The sequence below is a fragment of the Salmo salar genome, chromosome 03, assembly GCF_965601325.2.
Source record: "Salmo salar chromosome 03, fSalSal1, whole genome shotgun sequence".
NCBI classification, from domain to species: Eukaryota; Metazoa; Chordata; class Actinopteri; order Salmoniformes; family Salmonidae; genus Salmo; species Salmo salar.
In genome coordinates this window covers 2,322,737-2,335,263 of record NC_138293.1, presented here as the reverse complement: position 1 = coordinate 2,335,263, position 12,527 = coordinate 2,322,737, and the positions used below count along the sequence as shown (strand labels likewise).

At 39.1% G+C, this 12,527-nt stretch overlaps 1 protein-coding gene across 2 annotated transcripts in view; it reads left to right on the top strand.

Moving 5' to 3' along the window:
• The window catches only part of LOC106596213 (macrophage mannose receptor 1), a 58,264-nt gene that overhangs the window by 17,990 nt on the left and 27,747 nt on the right, over positions 1-12,527 (top strand). For both annotated transcript variants that reach the window (XM_082973175.1, XM_082973174.1), the window contains exon 12: positions 10,861-11,060. In XM_082973175.1, the coding sequence (XP_082829301.1) occupies positions 10,861-11,060 (200 nt within the window). The remainder of the gene's footprint in view (positions 1-10,860; positions 11,061-12,527) is intronic.

Here is a 12,527-nt window from a genome sequence, read left to right as displayed (position 1 = left end):
TATTATATAACGATAATGTAGCATATTTATATAATATCAAACCTGTTGTAATTCTTTGGGGAGAAGGTGAATGGTGATGTTTAGATACAAGACGATGTACACTGTCTATGAAGGAGTAGGAGCCTGACTACAGTTCTATAGTAGGAATCTCACTACAGTTCTATAGTAGGAGTCTCACTACAGTTCTATAGTAGGAGTCTCACTACAGTTCAATAGTAGGAATCTCACTACAGTTCTATAATAGGAGTCTGACTGCAGTTCTATAGTAGGAGTCTCACTACAGTTCTGTAGTAGGAGTATGACTACAGTTCTGTAGTAGGAGTCTCACTACAGTTCTGTAGTAGGAGTCTGACTACAGTTCTATAGTAGGAGTCTGACTACAGTTCTATAGTAGGAGTCTGACTACAGTTCTATAGTAGGAGTCTCACTACAGTTCTATAGTAGGAGTCTCACTACAGTTCTATAGTAGGAGTCTGACTACAGTTCTATAGTAGGAGTCTGACTACAGTTCTATAGTAGGACTCTGACTACAGTTCTATAGTAGGACTCTGACTACAGTTCTATAGTAGGAGTCTGAATACAGTTCTATAGTAGGAGTCTGAATACAGTTCTATAGTAGGAGTCTGACTACAGTTCTATAGTAGGAGTCTGACTACAGTTCTATAGTAGGAGTCTGATTACAGTTATATACTACAGTTCCATAGTAGGAGTCTCACTACAGTTCTATAGTAGGAGTCTCATACTACAGTTCTATAGTAGGAGTCTCACTACAGTTCTATAGTAGGAGTCTGACTACAGTTCTATAGTAGGAGTCTCACTACAGTTCTATAGTAGGAGTCTCGGTACAGTTCTATAGTAGGAGTCTCACTAGAGTTCTATAGTACGAGTCTGACTACAGTTCTATAGTAGGAGTCTGACTACAGTTCTATAGTAGGAGTCTGACTACAGTTCTATAGTAGGAGTCTCACTACAGTTCTATAGTAGGAGTCTCACTACAGTTCTGTAGTAGGAGTCTCACTACAGTTCTGTAGTAGGAGTCTGACTACAGTTCTATAGTAGGAGTCTGACTACAGTTCTATAGTAGGAGTCTGACTACAGTTCTATAGTAGGAGTCTGATTACAGTTCTATACTACAGTTCCATAGTAGGAGTCTCACTACAGTTCTATAGTAGGAGTCTCATACTACAGTTCTATAGTAGGAGTCTCATACTACAGTTCTATAGTAGGAGTCTCATACTACAGTTCTATAGTAGGAGTCTCATACTACAGTTCTATAGTAGGAGTCTCACTACAGTTCTATAGTAGGAGTCTCATACTACAGTTCTATAGTAGGAGTCTCACTACAGTTCTATAGTAGGAGTCTCACTACAGTTCTATAGTAGGAGTATGACTACAGTTCTATAGTAGGAGTCTGACTACAGTTATATAGTAGGAGTCTTACAACAGTTATATAGTAGGAGTCTTACAACAGTTCTATAGTAGGAGTCTCACTACAGTTCTATAGTAGGAGTCTGACTACAGTTCTATAGTAGCAGTCTCACTACAGTTCTATAGTAGGAGTCTCACTACAGTTCTATAGTAGGAGTCTCACTACAGTTCTACAGTAGGAGTCTCATACTACAGTTCTAAATTAGGAGTCTCATACTACAGTTCTAAATTAGGAGTCTCACTACAGTTCTATAGTAGGAGTCTGACTACAGTTCTATAGTAGGAGACTCACTACAGTTCTATAGTAGGAGTCTCACTACAGTTCTATAGTAGGAGTCTCACTACAATTCTATAGTAGGAGTCTGACTACAGTTCTATAGTAGGAGTCTGACTACAGTTCTATAGTAGGAGTCTGATTACAGTTCTATACTACAGTTCCATAGTAGGAGTCTCAATACAGTTCTATAGTAGGAGTCTCATACTACAGTTCTATAGTAGGAGTCTCACTACAGTTCTATAGTAGGAGTCTGACTACAGTTCTATAGTAGGAGTCTGATTACAGTTCTATACTACAGTTCCATAGTAGGAGTCTCACTACAGTTCTATAGTAGGAGTCTCATACTACAGTTCTATAGTAGGAGTCTCACTACAGTTCTATAGTAGGAGTCTGACTACAGTTCTATAGTAGGAGTCTCACTACAGTTCTATAGTAGGAGTCTCGGTACAGTTCTATAGTAGGAGTCTCGGTACAGTTCTATAGTACGAGTCTGACTACAGTTCTATAGTAGGAGTCTGACTACAGTTCTATAGTAGGAGTCTGACTACAGTTCTATAGTAGGAGTCTGACTACAGTTCTATAGTAGGAGTCTCACTACAGTTCTATAGTAGGAGTCTCACTACAGTTCTATAGTAGGAGTCTCACTACAGTTCTATAGTAGGAGTCTCACTACAGTTCTGTAGTAGGAGTATGACTACAGTTCTGTAGTAGGAGTCTCACTACAGTTCTGTAGTAGGAGTCTGACTACAGTTCTATAGTAGGAGTCTGACTACAGTTCTATAGTAGGAGTCTCACTACAGTTCTATAGTAGGAGTCTCACTACAGTTCTATAGTAGGAGTCTGACTACAGTTCTATAGTAGGAGTCTGACTACAGTTCTATAGTAGGACTCTGACTACAGTTCTATAGTAGGAGTCTGAATACAGTTCTATAGTAGGAGTCTCACTACAGTTCTATAGTAGGAGTCTCATACTACAGTTCTATAGTAGGAGTCTCACTACAGTTCTATAGTAGGAGTCTGACTACAGTTCTATAGTAGGAGTCTGACTACAGTTCTATAGTAGGAGTCTCACTACAGTTCTATAGTAGGAGTCTCACTACAGTTCTATAGTAGGAGTCTCACTACAGTTCTATAGTAGGAGTCTCATACTACAGTTCTATAGTAGGAGTCTCACTACAGTTCTATAGTAGGAGTCTCACTACAGTTCTATAGTAGGAGTATGACTACAGTTCTATAGTAGGAGTCTGACTACAGTTCTATAGTAGGAGTCTGACTACAGTTCTATAGTAGCAGTCTCACTACAGTTCTATAGTAGGAGTCTCACTACAGTTCTATAGTAGGAGTCTCACTACAGTTCTACAGTAGGAGTCTCATACTACAGTTCTAAATTAGGAGTCTCACTACAGTTCTATAGTAGGAGTCTCACTACAGTTCTATAGTAGGAGTCTCACTACAGTTCTATAGTAGGAGACTCACTACAGTTCTATAGTAGGAGTCTCACTACAGTTCTATAGTAGGAGTCTCACTACAATTCTATAGTAGGAGTCTGACTACAGTTCTATAGTAGGAGTCTGATTACAGTTCTATACTACAGTTCCATAGTAGGAGTCTCACTACAGTTCTATAGTAGGAGTCTCATACTACAGTTCTATAGTAGGAGTCTCACTACAGTTCTATAGTAGGAGTCTCGGTACAGTTCTATAGTAGGAGTCTCGGTACAGTTCTATAGTAGGAGTCTGACTACAGTTCTATAGTAGGAGTCTGACTACAGTTCTATAGTAGGAGTCTGACTACAGTTCTATAGTAGGAGTCTGACTACAGTTCTATAGTAGGAGTCTCACTACAGTTCTATAGTAGGAGTCTCACTACAGTTCTATAGTAGGAGTCTGACTACAGTTCTATAGTAGGAGTCTGAATACAGTTCTATAGTAGGAGTCTCACTACAGTTCTATAGTAGGAGTCTCATACTGCAGTTCTATAGTAGGAGTCTCACTACAGTTCTATAGTAGGAGTCTGACTACAGTTCTATAGTAGGAGTCTCACTACAGTTCTATAGTAGGAGTCTCACTACAGTTCTATAGTAGGAGTCTCACTACAGTTCTATAGTAGGAGTCTCATACTACAGTTCTATAGTAGGAGTCTCACTACAGTTCTATAGTAGGAGTCTCACTACAGTTCTATAGTAGGAGTATGACTACAGTTCTATAGTAGGAGTCTGACTACAGTTATATAGTAGGAGTCTTACAACAGTTCTATAGTAGGAGTCTCACTACAGTTCTATAGTAGGAGTCTGACTACAGTTCTATAGTAGGAGTCTGACTACAGTCGTATAGTAGGAGTCTGACTACAGTTCTATAGTAGCAGTCTCACTACAGTTCTATAGTAGGAGTCTCACTACAGTTCTATAGTAGGAGTCTCACTACAGTTCTACAGTAGGAGTCTCATACTACAGTTCTAAATTAGGAGTCTCACTACAGTCCTATAGTAGGAGTCTCACTACAGTTCTGTAGTAGGAGTCTGACTACAGTTCTATAGTAGGAGTCTGATTACAGTTCTATACTACAGTTCTATAGTAGGAGTCTCACTAAAGTTCTATAGTAGGAGTCTCACTACAGTTCTATAGTAGGAGTCTCACTACAGTTCTATAGTAGGAGTCTCACTACAGTTCTATAGTAGGAGTCTGACTACAGTTCTATAGTAGGAGTCTGACTACTGTTCTATAGTAGGAGTCTGACTACAGTTCTATAGTAGGAGTCTCGCTACAGTTCTATAGTAGGAGTCTCGGTACAGTTCTATAGTAGGAGTCTCACTAGAGTTCTATAGTACGAGTCTGACTACAGTTCTATAGTAGGAGTCTGACTACAGTTCTATAGTAGGAGTCTGACTACAGTTCTATAGTAGGAGTCTCACTACAGTTCTATAGTAGGAGTCTCACTACAGTTCTATAGTAGGAGTCTGACTACAGTTCTATAGTAGGAGTCTCACTACAGTTCTATAGTAGGAGTCTGACTACAGTTCTATAGTAGGAGTCTGAATACAGTTCTATAGTAGGAGTCTCACTACAGTTCTATAGTAGGAGTCTCATACTACAGTTCTATAGTAGGAGTCTCACTACAGTTCTATAGTAGGAGTCTGACTACAGTTCTATAGTAGGAGTCTGACTACAGTTCTATAGTAGGAGTCTCACTATAGTTCTATAGTAGGAGTCTCACTACAGTTCTATAGTAGGAGTCTCACTACAGTTCTATAGTAGGAGTCTCACTACAGTTCTATAGTAGGAGTCTCATACTACAGTTCTATAGTAGGAGTCTCACTACAGTTCTATAGTAGGAGTATGACTACAGTTCTATAGTAGGAGTCTGACTACAGTTATATAGTAGGAGTCTTACAACAGTTCTATAGTAGGAGTCTCACTACAGTTCTATAGTAGGAGTCTGACTACAGTTCTATAGTAGGAGTCTGACTACAGTTCTATAGTAGGAGTCTGACTACAGTTCTATAGTAGCAGTCTCACTACAGTTCTATAGTAGGAGTCTCACTACAGTTCTATAGTAGGAGTCTCACTACAGTTCTATAGTAGGAGTCTCACTACAGTTCTACAGTAGGAGTCTCATACTACAGTTCTAAATTAGGAGTCTCACTACAGTCCTATAGTAGGAGTCTGATTACAGTTCTATACTACAGTTCTATAGTAGGAGTCTCACTACAGTTCTATAGTAGGAGTCTCACTACAGTTCTATAGTAGGAGTCTCACTACAGTTCTATAGTAGGAGTCTAACTACAATTCTATAGTAGGAGTCTGACTACAGTTATATAGTAGGAGTCTGACTACATTTCAAAAGTAGGAGTCTCAATACAGTTTTATAGTGGGAGTCTGACTACAGTTCTATAGTGGGAGTCTGACTACAGTTCTATAGTAGGAGTCTGACTACTGTTCTATAGTAGGAGTCTAACTACAGTTCTATAGTAGGAGTCTCGCTACAGTTCTATAGTAGGAGTCTCACTAGAGTTCTATAGTACGAGTCTGACTACAGTTCTATAGTAGGAGTCTGACTACAGTTCTATAGTAGGAGTCTGACTACAGTTCTATAGTAGGAGTCTCACTACAGTTCTATAGTAGGAGTCTCACTACAGTTCTATAGTAGGAGTCTGACTACAGTTCTATAGTAGGAGTCTGACTACAGTTCTATAGTAGGAGTCTGACTACAGTTCTATAGTAGGAGTCTGAATACAGTTCTATAGTAGGAGTCTCACTACAGTTCTATAGTAGGAGTCTCATACTACAGTTCTATAGTAGGAGTCTCACTACAGTTCTATAGTAGGAGTCTCACTACAGTTCTATAGTAGGAGTCTCACTACAGTTCTATAGTAGGAGTCTCACTACAGTTCTATAGTAGGAGTCTAACTACAATTCTATAGTAGGAGTCTGACTACAGTTATATAGTAGGAGTCTGACTACATTTCAAAAGTAGGAGTCTCAATACAGTTTTATAGTGGGAGTCTGACTACAGTTCTATAGTGGGAGTCTGACTACAGTTCTATAGTAGGAGTCTGACTACTGTTCTATAGTAGGAGTCTGACTACAGTTCTATAGTAGGAGTCTCGCTACAGTTCTATAGTAGGAGTCTCACTAGAGTTCTATAGTATGAGTCTGACTACAGTTCTATAGTAGGAGTCTGACTACAGTTCTATAGTAGGAGTCTGACTACAGTTCTATAGTAGGAGTCTGACTACAGTTCTATAGTAGGAGTCTGACTACAGTTCTATAGTAGGAGTCTCACTACAGTTCTATAGTAGGAGTCTGACTACAGTTCTATACTAGGAGTCTCACTACAGTTCTATAGTAGGAGTCTGAATACAGTTCTATAGTAGGAGTCTCACTACAGTTCTATAGTAGGAGTCTCATACTACAGTTCTATAGTAGGAGTCTCACTACAGTTCTATAGTAGGAGTCTGACTACAGTTCTATAGTAGGAGTCTGACTACAGTTCTATAGTAGGAGTCTCACTATAGTTCTATAGTAGGAGTCTCACTACAGTTCTATAGTAGGAGTCTCACTACAGTTCTATAGTAGGAGTCTCATACTACAGTTCTATAGTAGGAGTCTCATACTACAGTTCTATAGTAGGAGTCTCATACTACAGTTCTATAGTAGGAGTCTCACTACAGTTCTATAGTAGGAGTATGACTACAGTTCTATAGTAGGAGTCTGACTACAGTTATATAGTAGGAGTCTTACAACAGTTCTATAGTAGGAGTCTCACTACAGTTCTATAGTAGGAGTCTGACTACAGTTCTATAGTAGGAGTCTGACTACAGTTCTATAGTAGGAGTCTGACTACAGTTCTATAGTAGGAGTCTGACTACAGTTCTATAGTAGGAGTCTGACTACAGTTCTATAGTAGGAGTCTCACTACAGTTCTACAGTAGGAGTCTCATACTACAGTTCTAAATTAGGAGTCTCACTACAGTTCTATAGTAGGAGACTCACTACAGTTCTATAGTAGGAGTCTCACTACAGTTCTATAGTAGGAGTCTCACTACAGTTCTATAGTAGGAGTCTGACTACAGTTCTATAGTAGGAGTCTGACTACAGTTCTATAGTAGGAGTCTGACTACAGTTATATAGTAGCAGTCTCACTACAGTTCTATAGTAGGAGTCTCACTACAGTTCTATAGTAGGAGTCTCACTACAGTTCTACAGTAGGAGTCTCATACTACAGTTCTAAATTAGGAGTCTGACTACAGTTCTATAGTAGGAGACTCACTACAGTTCTATAGTAGGAGTCTCACTACAGTTCTATAGTAGGAGTCTCACTACAATTCTATAGTAGGAGTCTGACTACAGTTCTATAGTAGGAGTCTGATTACAGTTCTATACTACAGTTCTATAGTAGGAGTCTCACTACAGTTCTATAGTAGGAGTCTCATACTACAGTTCTATAGTAGGAGTCTCACTACAGTTCTATAGTAGGAGTCTCACTACAGTTCTATAGTAGGAGTCTCACTACAGTTCTATAGTAGGAGTCTCACTACAGTTCTATAGTAGGAGTCTCACTACAGTTCTATAGTAGGAGTCTCACTACAGTTCTATAGTAGGAGTCTGACTACAGTTCTATAGTAGGAGTCTCACTACAGTTCTATAGTAGGAGTCTCACTACAGTTCTATAGTAGGAGTCTCACTACAGTTCTACAGTAGGAGTCTCATACTACAGTTCTAAATTAGGAGTCTCACTACAGTTCTATAGTAGGAGACTCACTACAGTTCTATAGTAGGAGTCTCACTACAGTTCTATAGTAGGAGTCTCACTACAGTTCTATAGTAGGAGTCTGACTACAGTTCTATAGTAGGAGTCTGACTACAGTTCTATAGTAGGAGTCTGACTACAGTTATATAGTAGCAGTCTCACTACAGTTCTATAGTAGGAGTCTCACTACAGTTCTATAGTAGGAGTCTCACTACAGTTCTACAGTAGGAGTCTCATACTACAGTTCTAAATTAGGAGTCTGACTACAGTTCTATAGTAGGAGACTCACTACAGTTCTATAGTAGGAGTCTCACTACAGTTCTATAGTAGGAGTCTCACTACAATTCTATAGTAGGAGTCTGACTACAGTTCTATAGTAGGAGTCTGATTACAGTTCTATACTACAGTTCTATAGTAGGAGTCTCACTACAGTTCTATAGTAGGAGTCTCATACTACAGTTCTATAGTAGGAGTCTCACTACAGTTCTATAGTAGGAGTCTCACTACAGTTCTATAGTAGGAGTCTCACTACAGTTCTATAGTAGGAGTCTCACTACAGTTCTATAGTAGGAGTCTCACTACAGTTCTATAGTAGGAGTCTCACTACAGTTCTATAGTAGGAGTCTGACTACAGTTCTATAGTAGGAGTCTCACTACAGTTCTATAGTAGGAGTCTCACTACAGTTCTATAGTAGGAGTCTCACTACAGTTCTACAGTAGGAGTCTCATACTACAGTTCTAAATTAGGAGTCTCACTACAGTTCTATAGTAGGAGACTCACTACAGTTCTATAGTAGGAGTCTCACTACAGTTCTATAGTAGGAGTCTCACTACAGTTCTATAGTAGGAGTCTGACTACAGTTCTATAGTAGGAGTCTGACTACAGTTCTATAGTAGGAGTCTGACTACAGTTATATAGTAGCAGTCTCACTACAGTTCTATAGTAGGAGTCTCACTACAGTTCTATAGTAGGAGTCTCACTACAGTTCTACAGTAGGAGTCTCATACTACAGTTCTAAATTAGGAGTCTGACTACAGTTCTATAGTAGGAGACTCACTACAGTTCTATAGTAGGAGTCTCACTACAGTTCTATAGTAGGAGTCTCACTACAATTCTATAGTAGGAGTCTGACTACAGTTCTATAGTAGGAGTCTGATTACAGTTCTATACTACAGTTCTATAGTAGGAGTCTCACTACAGTTCTATAGTAGGAGTCTCATACTACAGTTCTATAGTAGGAGTCTCACTACAGTTCTATAGTAGGAGTCTGACTACAGTTCTATTGTAGGAGTCTCACTACAGTTCTATAGTAGGAGTCTCGGTACAGTTCTATAGTAGGAGTCTCACTAGAGTTCTATAGTACGAGTCTGACTACAGTTCTATAGTAGGAGTCTGACTACAGTTCTATAGTAGGAGTCTGACTACAGTTCTATAGTAGGAGTCTGACTACAGTTCTATAGTAGGAGTCTCACTACAGTTCTATAGTAGGAGTCTCACTACAGTTCTATAGTAGGAGTCTGACTACAGTTCTATAGTAGGAGTCTCACTACAGTTCTATAGTAGGAGTCTGACTACAGTTCTATAGTAGGAGTCTGAATACAGTTCTATAGTAGGAGTCTCACTACAGTTCTATAGTAGGAGTCTCATACTACAGTTCTATAGTAGGAGTCTCACTACAGTTCTATAGTAGGAGTCTGGCTACAGTTCTATAGTAGGAGTCTCACTACAGTTCTATAGTAGGAGTCTCACTACAGTTCTATAGTAGGAGTCTCATACTACAGTTCTATAGTAGGAGTCTCACTACAGTTCTATAGTAGGAGTCTCACTACAGTTCTATAGTAGGAGTCTCACTACAGTTCTACAGTAGGAGTCTCATACTACAGTTCTAAATTAGGAGTCTCACTACAGTTCTATAGTAGGAGTCTCACTACAGTTCTATAGTAGGAGTCTGACTACAGTTCTATAGTAGGAGACTCACTACAGTTCTATAGTAGGAGTCTCACTACAGTTCTATAGTAGGAGTCTCACTACAGTTCTATAGTAGGAGTCTGACTACAGTTCTATAGTAGGAGTCTGACTACAGTTCTATAGTAGGAGTCTGATTACAGTTCTATACTACAGTTCTATAGTAGGAGTCTCACTACAGTTCTATAGTAGGAGTCTCATACTACAGTTCTATAGTAGGAGTCTCACTACAGTTCTATAGCAGGAGTCTCACTACAGTTCTATGGTAGGAGTCTGACTACAGTTCTATAGTAGGAGTCTGACTACAGTTCTATAGTAGGAGTCTGACTACATTTCAAAAGTAGGAGTCTCACTACAGTTCTATAGTGGGAGTCTGACTACAGTTCTATAGTAGGAGTCTGACTACAGTTCTATAGTGGGAGTCTGACTACAGTTCTATAGTAGGAGTCTGACTACAGTTCTATAGTAGGAGTCTCGCTACAGTTCTATAGTAGGAGTCTGACTACAGTTCTATAGTAGGAGTCTGACTACTGTTCTATAGTAGGAGTCTCACTACAGTTCTATAGTAGGAGTCTCACTACAGTTCTATAGTAGGAGTCTGACTACAGTTCTATAGTAGGAGTCTGCCTACAGTTCTAAATTAGGAGTCTCACTACAGTTCTATAGTAGGAGTCTCACTACAGTTCTATAGTAGGAGTCTGACTACTGTTCTATAGTAGGAGTCTGACTACTGTTCTATAGTAGGAGTCTCACTACAGTTCTATAGTAGGAGTCTCACTACAGTTCTATAGTAGGAGTCTGACTACAGTTCTATAGTAGGAGTCTCATACTACTGTTCTATATAACTGAATATCATTGAACATGCTTATAGGTGCTCTTAGCTGTCAACCTGAATGTTGCTCTGTATTTGTGTTCTCTCTTTGCATCAACTTTGACCTCAGGCAGTAGACAGGGTTGTGTTGCCATGACAACGGGGACTCTAGCTGGATTATGGGATGTGCTGAGCTGCACCAATCAGGAGAAGTATATCTGTAAACACCTGGCAGAAGGAGCGGGGCCAACACCAGAACCAATCACAACTGTCCCTCCCAGGTGCCATGAGGGCTGGTATCCTGTGGGGTCTCGGGACTTCTGCTTTAAGGTAGACATCACTTAGAATGAAACTAATATGTATTATGACTGTAGTAACAAACTCTGGAGGACTTAAAACCTCTTAAAGATTAGACCCTTATTTTATTTTCTCCTACAATTACATACCCAAGTCTAACAGCATGTAGCTCAGGCCCTGAAGCAAGGATATGCATATTATTGGTACCATTTGAAAGGAAACACTTTGAAGTTTATGGAAATGTGAAATTAATGAAGGAGAATAGAACACATTAGATCTGGTAAAAGATAATACAAAGAAAAACCTAACCGTTCTTTTGTATTTTTTTGTACCATCGTCTTTGAAATGCAAGAGAAATGCCATAATTTATTATTCCAGCCCAGGTGCAATTTAGATTTTGTACACTAGATGGCATCAGTGTATTGTAAAGTTTTAGACTGATCCAAAGAACCATTGCATTTCTGTTCAAAATTCAAGACTGCCCAAATGTGCCTAATTTGTTTATTAATAACTTTTCATGTTCAAAATTGTGCACTCTCCTCAAACAATAGCATGGTACTCTTTCACTGTAATAGCTACTGTAAATTGGACAGTGCAGTTAGATTAACAAGAATTTAAGCTTTCTGCCAATATCAGATATGTCTATATCCTGGGAAATGTTGTTGTTTCTCAAAACCTCATGCTAATCGCATTAGCCTACGTTAGCTCAACCGTCCCGTGGAAGTGACATCGATCCCGAAGACGTTTTAATGTTGTTCTCCTCATTTGACATCTATACAGCCAGGTTCTACAATATAATAACAATAATATCTGCCATTCACGAGACGTTTTTATCCACAGTCATGCATGCGTACATTTTACAGTATGTCTGGTCTCGGGAATCAAACCCACTATCCTGGTCTTGCAAGCACCATGTCCTACCAACTGATCTACAGAGGTTCTAAGTCATTTAGGATAATGACCTGGTTTGTCGTCACTTAACCTCTATGGGCTAGGTGCGTCCCACCAACTCAACAATCAGTGTAATCCCATGGCGCGTTATTCAAATTTCTCAGAAATGCAAAAACTTCAATTTTTCAAACATATGACTATTTTACACCATTTTAAAGACAAGACTCTCGTTAATCTAACCACACTGTCCGATTTCAAAAAGGCTTTACAACGAAAGCAAAACATTAGATTATGTCAGCAGAGTACCCAGCCAGAAATAATCAGACACCCATTTTTCAAGCTAGCATATAATGTCACATAAACCCAAACCACAGCCAAATGTAGCACTAACCTTTGATGATCTTCATCAGATGACAACCCTAGGACATTATGTTATACAATACATGCATGTTTTGTTCAATGAAGTTCATATTTATATCAAAAACCAGCTTTTTACATTAGCATGTGACTAGCATTCCCACCGAACACTGTCGGTGAATTTACTAAATTACTCACGATAAACGTTCACAAAAAGCATAACAATTTTTTAAGAATTATAGATACAGAACT